The 22,705-nt window shown below is 45.5% G+C and overlaps 1 protein-coding gene across 6 annotated transcripts in view; it reads right to left on the minus strand.

Annotated features, from left to right (window-relative positions):
• ANKS6 (ankyrin repeat and sterile alpha motif domain containing 6) overlaps window positions 1-22,705 on the minus strand; it is a 51,424-nt gene that overhangs the window by 11,966 nt on the left and 16,753 nt on the right. For 5 of the 6 annotated variants that reach the window (XM_025281778.3, XM_025281781.3, XM_025281780.3 and 2 more), the window contains exons 7-12: window positions 22,120-22,318; window positions 21,270-21,319; window positions 18,176-18,379; window positions 16,975-17,128; window positions 13,929-14,098; window positions 4,829-5,015 (exon numbers count right to left, since the gene is read on the minus strand). In XM_025281778.3, coding sequence (XP_025137563.3) covers window positions 4,829-5,015; window positions 13,929-14,098; window positions 16,975-17,128; window positions 18,176-18,379; window positions 21,270-21,319; window positions 22,120-22,318 — 964 coding nt within the window. The remainder of the gene's footprint in view (window positions 1-4,828; window positions 5,016-13,928; window positions 14,099-16,974; window positions 17,129-18,175; window positions 18,380-21,269; window positions 21,320-22,119; window positions 22,319-22,705) is intronic. The other variant, XM_025281779.3, reaches the window with a different exon arrangement.

The raw sequence follows: 22,705 nt of genomic DNA on the forward strand, positions 1-22,705 counted from the left end.
GAATTGGGTAAAATTGCCTCAAGAGTGATCTTCAAACTTTCATAAAGTCATGGTAATCTTATTTCAAATGAAATTCTACAAGAAGCCCCGACACAGAAAGCAGATCTACACTGCACTCCTGGGGTGCAGCTGCAGGTGGGTCTCGAGCCACGTGCTGGTCACATTCCCCCCTCAGGGCAGGCTCCCAGCATTCCCCACACCCCAGATCGGGCTGTGAAGACAGAAGATGGGGAGCCTTGTGGCTAGGCTGACTCTTCAATGGCTGCAACCACCACGTTCTTAGAGTTCTAGCCTCTGGGCCTAAAACCCTGCCCTCTATCCCAGAACAATTTTAAATTATGATTTCTCAACTGCTGTTAGCTACACTTGGAATAAACACTAAGACTAGCACCCCTCAGCTAGACAGAGAAAGACCTGGAGAGAATAGGCAGGCAGGCTTCAGAGTCAAGGTTTGGTTTAAGCATTTGGAGACTGTGGGCTTCCTGAAGAAAAGGCAGGTCTGAGTGGAACAGGAGAGCCAGACGGACACAGACCAGGGGAAAACAGAAGATCTGGGGTATCAAGTGATCAGAGCAGGGAGGGAGACAGGGAAGGAGACAAGACCAGCATCTGTGGGGCTTAGAGAAACATCCATGCACACATTCAAAAGGGGTTTACCAGACGAGGCACTGGGACTCAACAGGGACCAAAACAGGCCACAGGCAAGCTGACAGGGCGGTAAGGAGAAACAGCTGGGTGGGAGGGGCTGACAAGGGATCCAAGAATGCTGTTCTATAGACGGTGGTCAGGGAAGGTCTCTCAGGAGCTGACGTTTTAGCAGTAAATGAAGGAGCGAGCTGTGCAGATACCAAGGCGAAGAGCACCAGCAGCATTCAGGCAGCGAGAACCAGAAGTGCAAAGGTCCTGGGGCAGTGGGTGCCGTGCACAGAAGAGTGGACTGGAGGTCAGGTGGTCAGAGGTCCACTCATTCATCATCCAGCAATGGCTACTGTGCCCACTACATGCTGGGAATGCAAGTACAGACAGGGCCCTGTGGTAAAGGAACTCGGCGTGACTGGGAAGATATACTGAGGAGGGTGACGGATGATGCCCCGTGCTCACCATCAGGAACTCTGGTTACCCATTTGCTCTTAACAACCCCACGTGGCAGACCCTATCACTGCTCCCACTACAGATGAGGAAGTCACAGAAAGCTGGCACCATATCTCGGGTGACATCACACCACTAGTCCACAGCACAGTGGGGATTCAAACCCAGTGGTTTAGCTACCAGGCCTGTGCCACACTCCACTCTGCCACCCCTCCCACAGGTGGTGAGCACATGGTGAAGGGCGTGACTAAGGGGACAGAGAGGACAGCTGACCACCCAGGGGACCAGAAAAGCTTTACGGAAGAGCTGCTAATGAGCAGTGGTGTTATGAGATGAAATGAGTCCCAGCCCACACATAATCCATTATAGATTCAGGATGCCTATAATGCTGTTCCCTCCATGAGTCTCTCTTCACATTTGTGTGCTGGCTTTCTGGGAGGGGGAATGTACACATATATGTAGATACATAACTTTACAGCAGATTTTACTCAAGTAAGGATGTATGTGCACAATTTATATATGATAATAAATTACATGATACTCTATATTATAAACTCCATATAGCCAATGCCTTCATTGGATATCAGGCATTTCACTGAACGTCTTCACTGATTTTTGCATCCTTCTTGTAGCCAGAGGGAATGAGTATAGTTCCTACATGAAGGCTTGCTGATGCTTCTGTTTAGGTGAAAACGTGAGATGAAATGAAACAACGAAGACGAATGTTGGAACTTCAGATAAAGGTTTTCAAATCCTGAAAGACTATTTAGACTATTTTCTCAATTTTCAGTGCTAGAACAGCTATAGACATGACACTTTAAAGTTGAACCTGCAAAATTAACATTGTCTAGATGATATCCAGATGATCAATAAAACATTAACTCAAGTCCTGGGTATTTGCTGATTTCCATGGTGTAAATACATCACCATGGCTGACTTCAACCTGCCAATGTCATGTTCCTGGAAATGGAACTGGAAAAGACGCACAGAAGTAACACATCAGTACACAGTATTCCCACCACAAAGAAAAAAAAAGACATAAAGAACTTTAAGAGCAAAGATATTAGAATGCAGTAAAAGATAAGAAAATAATATATTTTGATTTAAATGCCACATACCTTAACATGTAGCATAATCAGCTTAATTATAAGTTCATGTAATTTGACTTGTCCATTTTTTTAACACACATTTTTGTTGTTGTTGTTGTAACTTGACTTTTAACAGCTGTGTTTAATTGCCAGCTCATATGTTTCCTTGGAGAAGGAAATGGCAACCCACTCCAGTATTCTTGCCTAGAGAATCCCGTGGACAGGGGAGCCTGGTGGGCTGCTGTCCATAGGGTCACACAGAGTCAGACACGACTGAAGCGACTTCGCATGCATGCATGCATTGGAGAAGGAAATGGCAACCCACTCCAGTTGTTCTTGCCTGGAGAGTCCCAGGGACGGGGGAGCCTGGTGGGCTGCTGTCTATGGGGTTGCACAGAGTCGGACACGACTGAAGCGACTTAGCAGCAGCAGCAGCAGATGTTTCCTATAAATTTAACAATCAGCTCTGGCCCAACTGCACACTGTCTGCTCAGTCCCTGCAGCCGGCCCGAGTGCCACTCTTCAGTGAAGCCCACGATGATGCTCCATGCCTTGCTGGTAACACAGATTTAATCCCACCTTGTGTTATAATCATTTAATGTTGTTATGCAGAATGTATCTGAATCCCCAGCCTGATGAACGATCAGGACACCAGCACAGGTTACAGCTCCCAGGGCTGCCCCAGGCACCTTCACGGAATGAGTGTGAAGCTTACACGACATTGTCGCCACTTCACCATTTCCTTCAGGAGAAGTGAACAGAGGGGCACAGAGTGAGCAGGGTAAAGGCTCGCACATGACCCTTCACCGAGGCTACAGGTTTTCCACAAAAATATCAAGAATAGCTCTTTAGTGATGGACTCCAGGCTCTGGTTTGTGATAATCTAATGCCTGCAGGACAAGGGTCTTGCTGCCTCGGGACCCAGAAATCCCAGGAAGCAAAAGTAGGCTTTCTAAGCCAGAGAAGGTAACCTTTAAAAAAAAAAGTGCTCTCAAGTCTTCCTCTGTTTTTTATCCCAACAAGGCTTTGCAAATGTTTTTTCCAATAATGAATAAGAGGGGAGAAGAATAGGCACAGACAGGGCATTCAGATATCCACTGTCTCAACTCTTTTGGGGGAAAATGTGGGGCACAAATCCCAAACTGAACCACTAGAAGTTTAGATTCCTGAGGCCTTCCGAGGCAGGAGAGTTCATGGGCGGGGAACTTAAGATGCCACACAGAAATTCTCTGGTGGTCTAGTGGTTAGAGTGGTTAGGACTCCACGCTTTCACTGCAGAGGACCCGATTCAATCCTTGGTTGGGGAATTAAGATCCCACAAGCCACGTGGTGTGGCAAAAGAAAAAGATCATTATATGTATATATATAAAGAAAACACAGGGAGGAATGGGGTTGCTAGCCAGCCTCTGAAGCTTTCATAAATGATCGCGCTAGATAGCACAAAACAATAAAAGCAGTACCAAATAAAGAGGATGCCAGTGGTAGTGTACATTTATCAACGCAGGACAGACCATAGCCTGTGCAGTTGATTTCAACTTATCACTTGCCGGGCAGAATCTGCTCTGCACTCCCTCCCAGCAGCTGCAGTGAGACGCCTGCAAACCACACACACAGCGAGAATCTCCTCACCTGTCTGATTCGTACTCTGATTGCACCTGCCTGGTCCCTAGCTCTCATCAAAGCTCCGCTCCCTCCTCTCCCACCCCTCCTCCTAGGAGCCACCAGAGGGCAGTTTTTAAAAGGATGAGCTTCTTCTCTCCGTTATCATTTACATCTTCACACCTGGGACCTCACTACAGTGCCTCCAACTCCCTCCCTGCTGTCTGATCCATCTCCCTTTCCTCATCACCCCGACTCACGCAGGTTCCTGCTTTTACTTGCCCTCCATCCACTTCCATTTTCCTTTAAGGAGCTACTTCCCTCCCACTCCCAATCCACACAATCTGACCCTAACCGACCCTGGCTCCAAAGGCAGACAAACTCTGCCCTTGGGGACACAGAGATAGTTAAAGATGGGCAAACAACCCAAGTCATTATCAATATAGCCAAGACAGGACAATGATCTCTACCCGTGGGGTTTTGCCAGAGCTGCTAAGAAAGTAGCACACTTTCTACTGGGGTGTCTAGGTTAGTAGGAAGAAGAAACATGAAGCTGCAGGGGGTATCCCTGCCACCGCTTGAAGAGAGCCTACCTGAAAGATGGAGTGAAACATTCCAAGGCACATGGATTTAGACACGCTTGAAGCACACCCTGGATAGTTCCATTATGAGCCCACAGATGATCAGTGTTTTGGTTTTGTTTTTGCTTAAATCAGTTTGAATGGATATTTCATCCCTTGCAACTGACCGAATTCTGATTTGTACAAGGTTCAAGGAAAGGTACACAATGGGTGGTGGAAAAGCAGTTTTACAGGTGTACATCTGTGTATATAAACAAAACCAACCTACATTCAGAAACTACTGGATACCTTTTAGGCACATACGCTCAGTGAAAACAAAAATGCAAGGTACAATCAGGGAAGGGAAAGATATTTTTGACTAAAAAAACTAAAAAACACCTGACCCAGGACAGCTATAGCAATAAAGGGCAGCTGCCAGGTTACCATGGTGAAGAGGGAAGGGTGGAGTTTCAGGACCTTTCAGGGGCTCACCCTCATCAGTGATGGTGCCACTGCTGGAGCCCCCGCTGCTCTTGGACTGCCGGTGGGACGAGGAAGAGGACACGGAGGACTCGGCCGCGTGCCCCTTGGGGGAAGGAGAAGGCGTAAGGGTAGGGGAGGTGCTTTTGGAGGTAGTGGAAGTTCCAGATGGAGGCCTTTTGCTTGTCTCCAGTTTCTGCTGAAAAGAGTAAGACAAATACATAAGCTATCACCTGGAGGGCAGACATGATTCAAACAGACACCCACAATAGGGAACACGGGTGATATATGACTCAACAAGATGTCTAACCAGGACTATGAAATCTACTTCATAGAAAACATGCAAAGCAGAAACCATAATATCAAAACAGTTTCAGGAAACTCCTCCCCTGAGAAGAGACAGGGAAGGGGATGGAAAAAGTGGCACAAGTGGAGCCAGAAAACCCCAGTCCTAGTCCTGTCCAGATAGCGGCCAGCAGCACGTCCTTGGCCGAGTCCCCTGACCTCTCACTGCCATGCCATGCTAAGTTGAGTCAGTCCTGTCTGACTCTGTGCGACCCGATGGACTGTAGCCCACCAGGCTCCTCTGTCCATGGGATGCTCCAGGCAAGAATACTGGAGTGGGGTGCCATTCCCTTCTCCAAGGGATCTACCCGACCCAGGGGTCGAACCCAGGTCTCCCACATTGCAGGCAGATTCTCTACCGTCTGAGCCACCAGGGCAAGTCCTTGAACCCACATCTCTCTGGCATCTCCTGCAGTGGCAGGCGGGTTCTTTACCACTAGCGCCACCTGGGAAGCCTGGTGGCTGCTCACTGACCAGCTCTACAATGAAAGTGTGGCTTATTCACACACGTAGGCCCATTCTGCTCTGGATGTTCCTTCATCTAAACCAGTCACTTTCAACCACTCACCACAGAAGACTTACTATTTTTCCTTTGTATGTGTTGCACACAAAAAAGGCCTTTTTATTTTGAAGTACTTTTGTTTATTTTATAGAAGTACAGTTGATTCACAATGTTGTGCCAGTTTTGGGTGTACAGCATTAGTGATTCAGGTGGGGTTTTTCTTGCAGCTTATATTCCATTATAGGTTACCACAAGATACACAGGGATTTACTGCTTATACAGTAAATTCTTGTTACTTATCTATTTTATATGCAATAGTTTATATCTGTTAATCCCCTACTAATTTGTCCCTCCCCGTCCCCTTTTGTAACCTTAAGTTTGTTTTCTATATTTGTGAGTACTTTTAGACTTACAGTTATGGGAACTAAGAAATTAACACTGGGATTATACTATCAGCTGAACTGCTGATAGTATCTGTAGTTGTTTCACTGATTCGTACTTTGGTCCAGGATTCATGCTGCATTGACCCATTTTGCCTTCTTGTACTCCTCACCTGTAATAACTCCTTGGTCTTGCCTCGTCTTTTATGACCTCGTTACTTTCGAAAAGTCCTGGTCAGGTATTTGTCAGGTATTTGTAGTGGGTTTGTCCTGTTTCCTCATAATGGCAACCCACTCCAGTACTCTTGCCTGGAGAATCCCATGGAGGGAAGAGCCTGGTAGGCTACAGTCCATGGGGTCTCAAAGAGTCAGACACAACTGAGCGACTTCGCTTTTCTTTATGGATCTTGAGGTTGACAACCACAGAGGTGATGGGCCATTCTCAGTACATCACACCCGGAGGTACAAAGCACCAATGCCTTACCACTGATGATGATTTAGTTAAGGTGGGGTCTGTCAGATCTCCCCATTATGAAGTTACTATTTTTCCCTTTATAATCGGTAAATATCTGGGGAGACATTTTGAGCTAAATATTTTTTTTTTCCTGTTTGTCTGTTAACTTTAACATTCTCTGGTGCATCTTCTCTGGAGCAATTACTACCGTGATGTTCTAATGGTGATTTATTTCCCTTATTCCTTCCACATTTATTACTTGGAATTCTGTCCAGAAGAGTTGTTCCTTCTCCCCTATTTATTTGTTCAGATCAGTATGGGCTTGTGGATATATATTCTCTGGGCTATAATCCAATACTATTGTTATGCCCTGGTCCCTTTTATTGGAGGGTGGTATTTAGATACTAAAATCTGGATAGTAGGTTGTTCATGGCTACTGGGATGTCACTCCTTCTAGGTCCTCTCAGTGAACAGAGCAAGGAAATATATGAAGTCTACTAACCTACGCATACACATGTAGCCATACTTGGTCCTCTATCAATCTGTGTATACATGTGTACTTACAAGCATGCATTCATAGGAAATATATGAAGTCTACTAACCTACGCATACACATGTAGCCATACTTGGTCCTCTATCAATCTGTGTATACATGTGTACTTACAAGCATGCACTCATACTGATAGCTCTGACTCCAATCCAATACCCACAGGCTTAGTTCCTCCATTTCCCCTATGACTCAATCTCTGAGTCTCATTATTTGTTCAACCTTAGCATATGTGTAAAGTGTATATATACACACACATATATATATACACACACATGTAAAGCAGCTTCAGAATTGCTAGCCTATAACACCTACAAGGAAAAAAAAAAACTCAACTAGAATACAATGCTTATGTACAGTTCTTTTTGTCTTTACTCTTACAATCTCCATTGACATGTTTTCGCCCACCTCCTACAGTGCAGCTATGTCATTCACTTGTAATACAGCTAGATCTGTTATCACAGTCTGCACACATCCTTAGTTCCTGGTTGATTTAAAATCCACATGCAGTAAAGATAACTTCTGCATACAATTCTTCAGGTATTGATAAAAAAGTAGAGTTGTGTATCCACCATGGAACAGTTCCATCATCCCCCAAATTCCCCTGTGCTGTCCCTTTCTAGTTAACTTTTCCCCCACTCCAATCCATGGAAATAACTGCTCTGTTTTCCATTCCTATAATTTTGCATTTCAAAGAAACTGTCATACACATGGACTCAAATAATATGTACACTTTTTTGTCCGGCTCAGCGTAACACTTCTGAGGTTCATTTAAGTTACTGCATGTGTCAATAGTGTATGCTTTTCCATTGCTGAGCAGCATTCCATTGTATGGGCTTCCCGGGTGGTGCTAGCGGTACAGAACTTGCCTGCCAATGCAGGAGATGTAAGAAACATGGGTTCAATTCCTGGGTGGGGAAGATTCCATGGAGGCAGGTATGGCAGCCCACTCCAGTATTCTCGCCTGGAGAATCCCATGGACAAAGGAGCCTGGTAGGCTACAGTCTATAGCATCGCAGAGTTGGACATGACTGAAGCAACTTAGCACGCATGCACATATTCCACTGCATGGGTATTACCACAGTTGGTTTACGTGTTTACCTGTTATAAGATGTTTCTAGTTTAGGGTATTTATGAAAAACTGCTGTAAACATTCACAAACTGACTTTTGTATAATTTTTTAAAAATCTATTTGGGTAAGTATCTAGGAGAGAGGTCACATGCTCAATGTATGTGTAGTTTTATAAGAAACTGTCAAACATTTTCAAGGTGGCTGTATCATTTTTGCATTCCCATCAGCAATGAATGAGAATTCCAGTAGTTCCACATTCTCACAGCTCTTGTAACTTAATTTTGTTTTTTTAAATTTTAGGCAGTCTAATAACAGGTGTAGAGTGCTATTTCATTGTGGCTTTAAGTAGTATTTCCTAAATAATGATGTTGAACATTTTATCATATGTTTATATGCCATCTATATGTCTTCTCTGATGGACAAACTGTTCAGATATTTTGCCCATTTTAAAATTTGTTGGTTGTTTACTTACTGTTGAGTTTTGAGAGTTCTTTATTCTGGATACAAAACCATTATCAGATACATGATTTACAAATATTTTGCCTAGTGTGTGGCTCGTCTTTTCATTCTCTTAATGCTGTCTCTTGCAGGGCAAAAGATCTGAATCTTTATGAAGTCCAATTTAACATTTTTTCTTTTATGGATCATGCTTTTGGTACTATATCTGAAACTCCATGCCAAATTCAAAGTTACACAGATTTTCCCCTAGGAATTTTATACTGTTTCATTTTATATTTCAGTGTATGATCTATTTTGAGTTAATCTCTGAATTCACTGTGAGATATATGTGGAGGTTCATTTTCTTGCATATTCAGTCGTTCCAGCACTATTCGTTGAAAAGACTACCTGTTCTTTGTTGAACTGCCTTTGCACCCTGGTGAAAAAAAATTTAGTTGACTATTCTTGTTAGGTCTATTTTTAGCCTCTCTATTCTGTTCCAATGACCTATGTGTCTGTCCTTCCCTAATACCATACTGTTTTACAGTAAGTCTTAAAACTAGATATTAATAGTATGATTTTTTTTCATAATTCTTTTGCTTATACTTTCTTATTGCATCTTAAAATAAATTTCAGAATCACTTTCTAGATCTCTACAAAAAGAGCTAGCTGGGATTTTAATTTGGATTATATTGAATCTATAGATCAAACTGCAAAAAAAAAAAAAAAAAACACCTGATACCTTAACAATATTGAGCCTTCTATTGCTCCATTTATTTAACCTTATTTATCAGTGTCTTGTGGTTTTCAACCTATAGATTCTGCACATACTTTATTAGATTTATACCTAAAGATTTCACTCTCATAATACATTTTCATATAATACATTTCTAATGTACTGTAAATGATACTTTCAGTTTCAAATTTAAAAAGTCTAATTATTCTAATTGTTCATTGCTACTGTATAAAAATACAATTGACTTTTGTATACTGACCTCATATCCTGAGACCCTGCTGAACTCACTTTTTAGTCCTAGGAGGGTTTGTGTAACTTTTTTGCACTTTCTGAGTAGACAAACATAACATCTAAAACTAGAGACAGTTTTATTTCTTCCTTTCCAATCTGTGTACCTTTAACCTATTCCTTACCTTATCACACTAGCTATAGGATAAGTTTTGGTACAAAGTTGAGAGAGGCAACATCCTTGTTCCAGATCTTTGGTGAAAAGCACTCAGTCTATTATCATCAAGTACAATTCATATGAGGTCCAGGGAGTTCTTTTCAATTCTTAGTTTGCCGAAAGTTCTGATCATGAATGGAGTCTGAATTTTGCCAGGTGCTTTTTCTGCATTTTATTCTTCAGTCTATGAACCTGGTGAATTATGCTAACAAAGTGCTTTTTTCCAGTATTTATCCTATTCAGTGTTCTCTGAACTTCCCGGACCTGTGGTTTGGCATCTGTAATTAATTGGAGGAGAAATTCTTGGCCATTAAAAATATATATATTCCTTATGCCCCACCATTCTCTCTCTCTCCTCAGGGGTTCCAGTTACCTGTATGAGAGCATTTGTTACTATCTTACAACTTTGAGGTGCTTGGCTTTTGTTTTTGCTTTGACTTCTTCTTTACTTCATGTTTCAGTTTGGGTAATTTCTATTGCCCTATCTTCAGGTTCATTGATTCCTTCCTTGGCTGTGTCAAGGAAAGAATCTTTCTACTGAGGAGCCCATCAGAGGCATTCCTCATCTCTGTGTTTTTTATTTCTAACATTTCCATTTGGCTCTTATAGTTTCCATTTCTCTGCTAAAATTGCTACTCATAGGAGTCTGCATGCTGTTCAGATTGTTCACTAGAGCCTTCAGCATATTAACTGTAGTTCTTTTAAACTTCCTGTTATATAATTCCAACACCTGTTTCACATCTACATCAGATTCTGATGACTGCCTTGTTTGTTGGGAGTCTGGTGTTTCTTGCCTTTTTACATGTCTTATAGTTTATGTTAAAAATTGGACATCTCATATAGGATAGTAGAGACCAAGATAAATAGTTTTCATGCCTAGAAATGGGTACACCTTTCCTTCTGCCAAGCCTTTAATGTTCCTTCTTGCTAACTACATCCCAGGGTGGAATCAGAAGTCCTTTTCTTAGACTTGAAAAAACTTTGTCAATAAGATGTCTATATTATTAATGGATTCTTCCTTCTGCTTTTTTTGTAAAGATAGCCATTCTATAATAAAGCTTCTGATTAAGCAGGAGACAACTGGGATATCCCTACAAAACAGATTCTATTTCAGTCAAGGGCAAATAAACACAATACTCTAGGCCTGTAGGCAACATTATTGGGGAGGAGGCAGGTAAATATAAGATTTGGGGTGCTCTGAAATATTTGAACTATTCCTTTCGTCTCCAGTGTGGCAGATTAATCATGTCGTGGCATCATCTCCACCCTTCCTGTACCTATACTCTTTGCTACATAACTGTGTGGTCTCCTGCAGTGGGTGTGATGACTTGCTTAAACTTCATTGGTTTTCAACTAATGCCTCTGACTGTTGCCATGAGAACATGTCCAAACTTGTTGTGGACACACATGGACCCACTGTTTTGATCACCCAACAGTCAAACATGTAAGAGATCCCCTCAGTCCAGAAGCACTGCCTAGCTAAGTCCAGACCAGGCTGCCCAGCCACAGATGTGCAAGTGTAAGAAATGCGTTGTTTTCAACCACTGTGCTTTTGGATGGGAACAGAAAGCTGATATTCCCAGGGGGCCTTTGGGCTTTCTGAGATCTGGGAAGTGAAGCACGCTCCGGCCCCACCCCATCTCCACTCTGTATCTGCTAAGGCACACTTCACGTCAGCAGTCATGCCTGAGAAATATTCTATGCTGCAGTGTGCTTGGTTTAAGCAAAGTGCAAAACCCAGAATCATCAGGCTCATATTTTGAATACTAATTTCTAATTCTCCCTAAGGGAGTCTTTGAAAAGCACTTCATGTCTCCATTTTGCTGCTAGAGCCTTTGACAGAAAGCCCACTCCTGTGTCCTTTGATTTAGGGCAGTGATTTCTAAGAACTTGGGCTGGGCTGGCTGCAACACTCTCGGAAGAGAAAAACAGATTCCTCAGACCCTACCCTGAGAGTCTTATTTAGCTAAGCTGTGTGGAACCCAGAAATCTGAGTTTTTAAGTAGCTCCCCAAGTTTACAGCATATTCTTATGCTAGGAATATCAGGTGATCATTGAACTGGATTGTTTCTCCAGTTTTCTGTTGCCTGAATGCATCTTCTGACATAATTTCCTTTCATCAGAACACACTTGTACATACCTTAAATATGACGGGTGCATCCAGGTGATGCAATGGTTAATATAATTTATAACTTAGATGCCTCCCTATTTCCAGCACCAGTGAAAGGAAGCTAACAATACATAACACATCTAATATGACCATCAAAACAGAAACAGAAAATTTTACACAACAGAGAAGAGGAAAACTATGTGAAAATTCTAGAGTAGCAGATTTACTGTAATGAGTAGCTGAGTTTCCTAGCAGCAAAGGCAAAAAGAGAAATATGCTAATTACAGAATTTTTACTATTGGATGAAATAAAACATATTGAAATATCAATAGACATTTTGTACCTAGCACTGAATTCTAAAAGGAACTTAATTTCATAAATCCTAGTACACAAATAATTTTGAACATAATAGAAAATATGCTAACATATACAGAGATTTTTTTTTTTCTGGAGCTACACTGTAAAGAAAATAATTATATAAGAGCAATTGCATAAGGGACTTTGAATAACAAAGAAAGCTGTATAACTAACAATGGTTGGACAGAAAACAAAGACTATTTCTCATATATCCATTATGATATTAATCTCTGAAAGCACTTCTGGGCAAAGGTCCAGGGCTGAGGCCTTCAGATGATCTAACTTTTCCCAGGGAGAAAGCTTAAGACATCTAGAAAATAAAATGAAAAGTGGGGTTGTGCCTTCTGAGAGGACGGACTTGGGTCCTCTCAGAAGAGGGAATGGGCTATGACACCCCTATGGAGAATCCAGGGAGCCACCTGTTAAAGGAGCCAGTTCATGTTCATGACTAGGACCCCCACTCTGGGGCTTACTCCATTAATCAACCCAGGTGGAGGGACTAAGGAGGTGGAGGGGGCAGATTCTTTAGATACTGGGAGACCTCCACTCCCTGAGGCATGTGGGGTTTCTCATCCATTGCAAACCCCTCAGGTGCTAACAATGTGGTGACTACTCTGTGCTTGCACACTAACTGCTCTGTGCTTGCACACTACGTTGCTTCAGCCGTGTCTGACTCTTTGCAACCCGATGGACGGTAGCCCGCCAGGCTCCTTGGTCCATGGAACTCTCCAGGCAAGAATACTGGAGTGGGTTGTCACGCCCTCCTCCAGGGGATCTTCCCAACCCAGGGATCAAACCCACGTCTCTTATGTCTTCTGCATTGGCAGGCAGGTCTTTACCCCTAGGGCCACCTAAGAAGCCCGGTAACTGCTCTGGGGCTCATTAATGGAGGCAGATGAGTCCTCAGCTCTGTCCTGCTCACCATCCTTCCTATAGCTCCTTTCCTATGCCACACATTCACCTCTGGAGCCCTGCACGTGCCATCACCTCACCCTGGGACAGTCTCACCCCATCCCACCCTTGACCCTTTCACCTTGCCCTTCAGATCTCCATTGCGATGTCACTGGTGCCCTCAAGAATCGGCAAGGACACATGCCCCATAGCATCCTCCCCTCTCCATAAGACACACTGCTGTGTCTGTAGTGACACCAAGAGAACAGTCACCAACCCCTTCATTCACTGCTGGATCCTCACTGCTGGAAGTGAGCACAGAGCAGATACTCCAAAGATGTGGCTATAGTGGAAGGATAAGGGAGGAGGGTGATTACTGCTACAACTGTCAACAGTAACCCCCGACACTTACGCAGGTGTACCAGGTACCAGCCCCGTTCTAAATGCTAAAATGTGACGCTGAGATCAGAACCCAGGCAGTTGCTCCTGAAACCACTAGGAACCCTTTTGCTCTAAATCAACGAACAAAAACGTGTTGTGTGAGACTGGATGACCAGCACAGGGCTGCGAACCTGGTGCTCACCCCAGCAGCACCCCATACCTCTGCACCCGTCCCACCTGGAGGTATCTTGGGGGAGGTGAACACGCGTGCACACGACACCAAGGGCATGGGGTGTGATCTTGGAAACCACCCTTCTTGGAAAGCCCAAGGGCAGCCGGATGGAAGGTTTAGTCTGTCCCATGACAGCGGCACTGCCCGCACTCCCCAGGGTGTCAGCGGTGCTAGGACAGGACCTACGAGCATCAGAGGAGGAGACGGAAACAGAACAAGCACCTTGCCACCAGGAACACTGCCGCCTGCCGGGGAGACCGGGAGTTCAGACGGGCTGGAGCTGGGCACTGGCCCAACAGGACTTGACCGATGGCTGGGCTTCTGCTCAGATAATCCGGCTGCTTTTTTCCTCTGGGCAGCAATCTGGGAGAGGACACTGTCTATGCTGCCACCTGAGGAAAGAGGAATAGGAATGACTGCCAAGGTCCAAAGCACTGCACGGTGGGCAGTGGATGTCAGGGGCTGACCCAGCTGAGCCGAAACCACATCGCCCAGACCATCCTCTGGCTCTGAGTCAGGGCTGACCACAGGACTGCCTATGACAACTGGCAGGTGGACAGGCCACCGAGGCTCAGTTTCTGCTCGCTTTCCACCACACCATGGCCAACTCAGTCAGCCTTCAGCAGGCCAGACACCAGGCCAGCCCTGGGTTACCACAGCAGCCCCTCCCAGTGCCCTCTAACAGCCACATACACTGCCCCACCAGGGCTCCTCCAACACCATCCAACACCCTCCCCAGCTCCCCATTCTGAACTTCACATCCCCAGCTACTCCCACAGCTGTGTCAATAGCCTTCTCACTCCATAACACTCAGGGGCTCGGCTTCCTTGCTTGACTCCTGATTGCCACGTTCCCTCTCCCTGTTTCTCCAAACCTACCAGCAACCTTGAATTATGATGAAGGGAAAGGGGAAAATGATAATATCCAGGGCAAGGGAGGGCATCAGAGGGGGAACACTGATAACTACGATTTACAGGGCACTGACCAGGTGTCAGGCACTGCTGGAAATATTTTACATGTATAAACAGGGCCGTTCTGGAAGGCAAAATGGAAAGCTTCAAAAACAGGCAAACCCATTGACCCTGCCACCCTGATTCAAAGGCACTTACATTAAGCAAATCACTAAGCAAGTGTGTAAGCCCAGTGCTCTGAAGCCATTACTTAGAGTGGGATCTACAGGAGCAAAAATCTCGAACAGCCTCAGTGTTCAATAAGAGGGAACTGGTTAATTAAAATTGTGACACCTCACATGAGTGGAAGGCTGTTTGGTTATATAAAAGATGCTGTCCACAGGGAACTCTGTTCAATGTTATGTGGCAGCCTGGATGGGAAGGGAGTTTGGGAGAGAATGGATATATGCATGTGTATGGCTGAGTCCCTTTCAGGCTGTCCACCTGAACATATCACAACATTGTTAACTGGCTATGTGCTAAGTCACTTCAGTCGTGTCCAACTCTTTGCAACCCTATGGACTGTAGCCCATCAGGCTCTTCTGTCCATGGGATTCTCCAGGCAAGATTACTGCAGTGGGTTGTCATGCCCTCCTTCAGTGCTGCTGCTGCTGCTGCTGCTAAGTCCCTTCAGTCGTGTCCGACTCTGTGCGACCCCATAGACGGCAGCCCACCAGGCTCCCCCGTCCCTGGGATTCTCCAGGCAAAAACACTGGAGTGGGTTGCCATTTCCTTCTCCAGTGCATGAAAGTGAAAAGTGAAAATGAAGTCGCTCAGTCGTGTCCGACTCTTAGCGACGCCATGGACTGCAGCCCACCAGGCTCCTCCATCCACGGGATTTTCCAGGCAAGAGTACTGGAGTGGGGTGCCATTGCCTTCAGTGCTACTTCAATATAAAATAAAAAGTTTAGAAAATGAAAGAATCTGTAGATACACGTGCATTGGCATAAAAAGGTGGTTACAACATGGAAACAGGCACAAAGGGAAAAGGTTACAAAGCAGAGTATACTCAGAAGTCAGCCTGCCTGCACGTGGGTCTGGCTCTGCTGTTTCATTGCTGTGTGACTCCGGCTGAGTTAATTTAACTCCCCTGAGCCCCAGTTCCCCCTTCTGGAAACTGGGAAGGCTACCTCACAGGTTGTTGGAAGACTGAAGGAGATAGATAATCCACTTAAAGGGCACTGTGCCTGGCACACACTAAGTGCTCAAAAACTTATTCTTCTTTCATAAAGAAGCAAAATGTACCTTGCAAGATATACATCAAAATGTTAACAATGATTCCTAGTGGGTGATATTATACTTTTCTTTGCCTTTTGCTTTAGCTGGTTTTCAAGCTTTCCCACAAGAAGCATGCATTACATTCCTATGATGGCATAAAGCATGGTGCCTTCCTGCAAAGCTCGCTTTACTTAATCCTGGATACCCTAGGAGAAGACTAGAAAGTATCCTGTAACCAGCCACATTACCTTTTTCCATATTCTGTTTTGTTTGTTTTTTACAGCATTTACTATTCTCAGATTAAAAAAAAAAATTGCCAGGCAAGAATACTGGAGCAGGATGCCCTTTCCTTCTTCAAGGGATCTGCCCGGATCAGGGATTGAACGCACGTCTCTTGCATCCTCTGCATTGGCAGGTGGGTTCTTTACCACTAGCATCACCTGGAAAACCCCCACTTAAACATCTATTCAAAATTATCTGTTTGCACCAGAATACAACTTCCTACAAAACTGACTTTGAATTCTTTATTGCTATGTGTTCTATCACCTAGACTTTGGCTTATATCTAATAAGTGGCCAGTAATATTTTCTGAAAGAATATGGTAAATAAATGTAATGACTGAAAACAAGTAAACTTAAAGAGAAGGAAAGTATGCCATAAGCCCAAAATAACGGTAGGGCAAACGGCTTTGAGTTTTCATTGTCACCTCCTTGCTGTGTACTCCTGGGCAAATCCATCAACCACTCTGAGCTTCAGTTCCTTCATTTGTTCATTGAAGAATCAGGATGAGAAGATACCTAAGGTTTAACCTTCAAGGATTTTAAACACCACAAAAGCACTATTCATTTCTCTTAGTTTCTTGCAAAATTTTCTAACAAAATAGACCATTACAGACTATCTCTTCCCTTACCACTCCCCACTTCCTTGCCCTAAGAAACTGCATAAAACAAACTCGGATTGTGAATTCACTGAAAAATCCTTTAGGCACATCAAGGAGAAAGACAGTGCGCATGCAGTGGTCTCAAGGACTGTCTGCAGTTCACACCCTCAACCCTAAGTGATCTTCCTACATTCCTGGAGTGGGCTGCCTGGGTACCCACCTGAGCGGTTATGCAGCTCCCCACCATGCCTGCTCATGCCTCCTCCCCCACTGGAGCCACCAGAGGAATGAGGTGAGTGGTTGAAGTTTCCAGAATTAGCGGGGGAGGCTGGGCTTCTGGAGAGAGATGGAAATTTAACTGGCCTGACGAGAGTCTGCAAGAATAAGGCAGATATGGCAGTTAGGGTGTGCTGTTCATTCCGTCTGACACACAGGTCATGATGGGGAGGGCCCTGGAGTTCAGCTGGCCCATCCTAGCCGATCCTTGCTCAGCCTGCAAGGAGGCCCCCAAGGGATGGGAGTGCACATCTACCTGCTGACAACTCGACCGACCACTAGCTCAGGCTAAGCACCTGTGACACCACTTCCCACAGGTCACCACCTCCTCCCATGTGGTGGACTTAACATAAACCCACTTTGTCTATTTTAAACACTTCCAGGCACCAGGGCCTTGGTCTCCAACTAGTGATTTGGCATTACAACAGTCCAGGAAGGCAGCAGCAAGCACCAGGGAGTCAGACAGAGATGGGGGCTCTGAGTGGCTCCAGTCACTCAACACAAAGCAGCAGGGTCAGGGTCTAAGTCCCTGAATCTCCATTGTCTACAGTCTGCTCGTGTGGGTATCAGCTCCCACACTGAGAGGGACCGCCTCAGTACATCACAGCAACACACTGAGGGCCACCAGGTCAGAAACCACCATGGTCAGAAGGACAGAAGTCACACTCTGGTTGCAAGAAAACTCTAGGAGCACACAGAGCGGTCTCCAGTGTTTGAGTCTGGTCCTGAACCTGTGCAATAATGTGGTGTGGAGCCTGATTAAAGCCAAGAACCTGATTTTTGGTCCCAGCATCCTCAACCCCACTTGGCTCGGTGACCTTCAGCAACTACCTCCGTTCTCTGGGTTGTTGGTTCATCTATTAAAGGGAACGTTGGGTTAGATCAGGTCTTCAACCTGTGTTCCTCAGAGCTCCAGGATTCCAGGGAGAGGGTCTTCCACTTTCGTTCACTCTAATCTGCTTATATATTTAATTCCTTTGTAGGGATTAGATTCATTAGACAAAGGAGTATCACTCACTTAAAAGAAAATAAAAAGCTACAGCCCCCCTAGATCAGAAGGGATCTGAGGTCCCTCTGCCTGCAATCCATCACGACATCAGAGAGTGGTAGATGAAACGTCGAAGTATGTGAACTGGACAACTTACGCTGTCCGTGCTCCCTCCACCCGCAGGGTGGCCTCTGCCGGCTCTCTGAGGCAGCACAGTCTTCATGGGGTCTGCCTTCCCGTTGTGACATGTCCGGGACCGATCCGAGCTCCACAGCTCAAAGCTGGAAGGGGGCAAGAAAGGGGGGATGACTGCCTTCAGCTTGTCGCTTGGGAGTCTGGTGAAGGGGGCTCCATTTCGAAGCTGAAAAAGATAGGCTGTGGGTTAGGCAAGCCCCAGGAGGGCTCTGGGAGGAAGACTCCAGGTCTCTCCTGCTTCTCAGAGAATGGCAGCACCCCCGAACCCTATCCCCCACCACAGCCAAGCCAGAAACCCATGTGATGTTCTCAGCTCTCCTCCCAGCAAGTGAGTGATACCCTTGTCTGCTCTGCCCCACACCCCCAGGTTCTCTCGGGTCTGTGCACAGCAACAAGACTAGCACAGGGGGAGAGGCTGCAGAGAGCCACAGGGGAGTCTAGAAGTGCTGGGTGTGCTGTGCTGGGAGAGGGCCCTGCAGACCAAGGGAATGGAATGCAGGAAGGACTAGAGACAAAAGGAGCCAAGACCAGTGTGCAGAACAGCAAGGAGGCTGGTGTGGCCAGAGCCGGGGTTCCAGGAGGCGGGGATGAGGGCACTGGCAGGCCCAGGCTGGCTCTCTGCAAGCCCAGCAGACACTCCCATCCCCCATCCCACCACCTCCTTCCTGCTCTAGCCACACCTCCCACTGCTGACATTTTTAACTGCAATTTTATTTTAAGTTTTGAAAATGCGATTTGGGGTCAGTATAAAATCCACACCATGATAACTGGTGGATCGTCAAGGAAAAGCTTTCACATGGTCCACAGTAACTTTAATTAAGAAAAGACAGTGAACTTGGTGCCAGATGGTTCTTTGCAGGGAAGGGCATCCCACAGCTAAACCTGCCTCGGGAGCCGGGCAGGCGGGCATCTCCGCGAGGATGGCTGCAAACGCCTACTCAGCAGAGCACCCTGGCCATCCTCCATCTGCCACCGGGCAGGTGGGCACACCGCCGCCCTCTACAGGGCATAAGGAGGTGGGACAAGAGAGCAACAAGATGGGAAGTGGGGAGCCTCCTGGGTTCCCATCCAGGCACTGTCCTGCTTTTCTGAGAGTCTGTGAATAAGGGCCGACCCCTCTGGACCTCAACAACTTCATCGGCATAAGGATAATTCATCAGAGCTGTGAAAACAAAAACTAGGAACCCCAAAGTCCAGCAGGTCAATCTTGGATAAAGAGATGATGGAATGTTACATCATTTAATCATTGGATGCGTTGGGGCCAAAGAGTGTTTCTGACACAGAAAAGATGGTCATGACAAATTGTTAATACAGCAGGTTCAGCACAATGGGGGAAGATAACAGTGCACCACCGACTCAATGGACATGAACTTGGGCAAACCCTGGGAGACAGTGATAGGGAGGTCTGGCGTGCCACAGTCCCTGAGGTCACAGAGTCGGACGTGACTTAGAGACTGAACAAAAACAAAAGTGCCCGACCTGGCATGGTTTTTTGGGATATAAATGAGTGAATATATGTAAACTGCAGCAAATACTTAATAAGCATTTGGCTGGTACATATTTAGTGCTGTGCTAAGTATTTGTTTATTATATATAGCATGATATCATATTCACAGATACAAAAAAATGATTAGGAAAAATACTCAAAAGATATATGCCACAAAATGTCAATCATGATTATATCTGGATGTGTGACCAAGGGCAATTTTTTCTTTATACTTTACTGCATCTTCCAAAAATTCAATAAGATCATTTCTGTCTACATACTGAAAGCAATGATTGCTATTTAATAACATTATCCAATGTTGTAAGTCCCACGGTCAGTGTGCAGATACCAATTTATACCTATCTCACAGCAGGGCAGAGCAGACAGACCCCATCAGGGCCCCAAAGATCCTGGGGTAGCTTAGTTCTTTGGGGGCACCTCTGATTCCTTCTTCTCTCCAACACTGCCCTCTCCTGGCCAGCCTCCAGATTAGGGCCTCAGAGTTAAAGGGACTTGAGCCCAACTCCAACCAGGAGACTTTCATTTCAGAGAAGAGAAATGAAGCCCAGAGAAGTGAGGTAACACATCCAAGGTCACACAGCAGATAAATAAGAGTTCACTCTGGGTCAGACGTCATGTTAAGATCTTCCTGGGGATTATACTTAAAAACCACAACCATGAGGGATAGCATCTCCTACGGAAGAGAAGGCTAGCTATTGCCTAATATCCATCCTCCATATCTCCTTCACAGACATGCTTGATAGATAAGCACATGACCAACTTGGAACAAAGACTTCAATGCAGTGTGAATGGGCCATGTGACTAAATTCTGGCCCATTTAATGTGCGCAAAAAGTGATGTGTGAATTTCCAGGAAACTTCTTTACAGACACCTGGCCTGTGCCCATGGTCACCTCTTCTCCAGTCATCTTTGCTGTCAGCTGGAATGAAGCAGTAATGGATGGAGCTCTGGCAGCCATCTTAGACCAAGAGGTAACCTTGGTAGTAGAAGCCATGCCAGGGAGACCAACAGGTAAAAGGAACCCAGGTCTCTAATTCTATGGATCAATGAACCAGTCTTGAACTTCACTTACTTGAAATATCCTGTCAAATTTATGCCAATCATTCGGGGATTTTGTTACTCACAGCTGAACCTAAAACTGATACATCTCTAATTTATAGATGAAGACACTGCGGCCTCTCTTAAGCTGGAAATATACTCTATTCTTTGACTCCTCTCTCCTTGGCTCTCCATAACCAAAATGGTAAGTCCAATGTCACCATCAGTTCCTCCCCTGACACGGCCCCTGTACTCAGTGCTACCTCCCTGATAACATGATCAGGGCTTAGCCCTGGCTGCTAAGCACCAGCACAGCCTTACCCAGAATTTAGGGCTGGCATCTATTCTGATTCCTTGGTGCCAGAGATATACCCATTGCTAAACATTTTGACATCGACCCCATCTGTAACCACCACAAAGAAAGACAAATGTGACCACATCCCTCCTTATAAGTCAATCCACTAACGATTGGAAGAGATCTGAAATGCTTTTAGAAAAGCCCCACACTCACCATGGTTGTCAATAACACATCTTCCTTTTCTCCTCTTGTGCTCCCAGTACCTGAGAAACAAATGGAAGTTTCCTGAAATGACCCCCTCCCCCAACCATAATGAATTCACAGCATGAGGACAGGTGACCAGGTCAGCCTTCATCCTGGAAAACCAACTCTCTTGAGTGATTAAATATTTAATAATAATTGGTATTCAATACTTGAAGAGAAGAGAAGCATTTAAAAGCTATCTTAGAGTGTGTTTGCATTTTTTCCATAAACCATTGTCATGCTGGGTCAGACAGTGGTATGTCGAGCTCAATAGTCTGTCTCAAACAATGGTACCCAAGGAACTAGTCCGGGTGTGGAGAGTCGGACTGTTAGAATGGATCTGACCTAATCAGTTTTCCAGTGTGGGAATCTTCTTCAGTGCCCTGGCAAAGTCATCCAAGCTGTTGAATATCTCCAGTGGTGGGGAGCTCACTATCCCCACTCTAACCCTAGTAACTCATTCTACTTCAAAACACTGCTGGTGGGTGCAGACCAATCACATTTGGCAAGAAGGAAAATCTCCTATCAAAGGCTAGGAAGAGACAGTGACTGGCCAAAGGTTTCTCAACAGGGCATGCAGGACAGGAAGCCGGGATTTGCTGCCAGCCTCCCCATTCTACCCTTAGCAGTCAGTGCCTTAGATGAACTTCTGTCCCTTAAGTCTTCACCAAACTGGCCATTCTGCGCCAGTGTCACATCCCAACATCACCTTCTCTCTGCCATCAGCCCAGGAGGGGGGACGATGGGCAGAGGAAGAGGGCAAAGAGGTTCAGGCTTTGACCATTCTGGAAATCCTACCACACATGCAACTTTTTCTTACCATTGTCTTTGCTCATGGGGGCCACATCAGGGAGCCCAGAGCGGCTGGTCTTGTCCAGGGGTGCCGCCCTCATTGTGGAGTCCAGTGCTGGCTCTGGCTCATCACAGAAAGGCAGTGGCTGGTTGCTGGACAGCCCACGGGGCAGTGTTTGCATCAGTTTAAGCTTCCGGAACCGATTAGACATTCGGTTCCACCAGGACTGCCAAGGGAATGCAGAGCAGACGTCAAGTCCCAACAATACCGAGCCCAGGGAGAGCAACCACCCTCCACATGTGCCCCACCTCCCCTCTCCTGGGCCCACTGAAGGCATTACCCATCAACCACAGTACCCTTAGTTCTCTCTAAATCCTTCCTGACGCAGCCTGCAGGGGGCCTTTCCAATAGTCTGGAGGTGGCAGGGAACCCAATTTGCTAACGCCCTACATCAATCTCCTCATTGCACAGTTTGAGACACAGAGACCCAGCAATGTCGACTTGCTGGATGTCTTAGAGTCCAACAGAGATGCACAGATGGACACAGAGGCAACACCAAACACCTTAACATCTCGAGCTACATAACCTCCTTCCCCCTATTCCAAGTAACAAT

This window comes from Bubalus bubalis, chromosome 3 (assembly GCF_019923935.1).
Source record: "Bubalus bubalis isolate 160015118507 breed Murrah chromosome 3, NDDB_SH_1, whole genome shotgun sequence".
Taxonomy (NCBI): domain Eukaryota; kingdom Metazoa; phylum Chordata; class Mammalia; order Artiodactyla; family Bovidae; genus Bubalus; species Bubalus bubalis.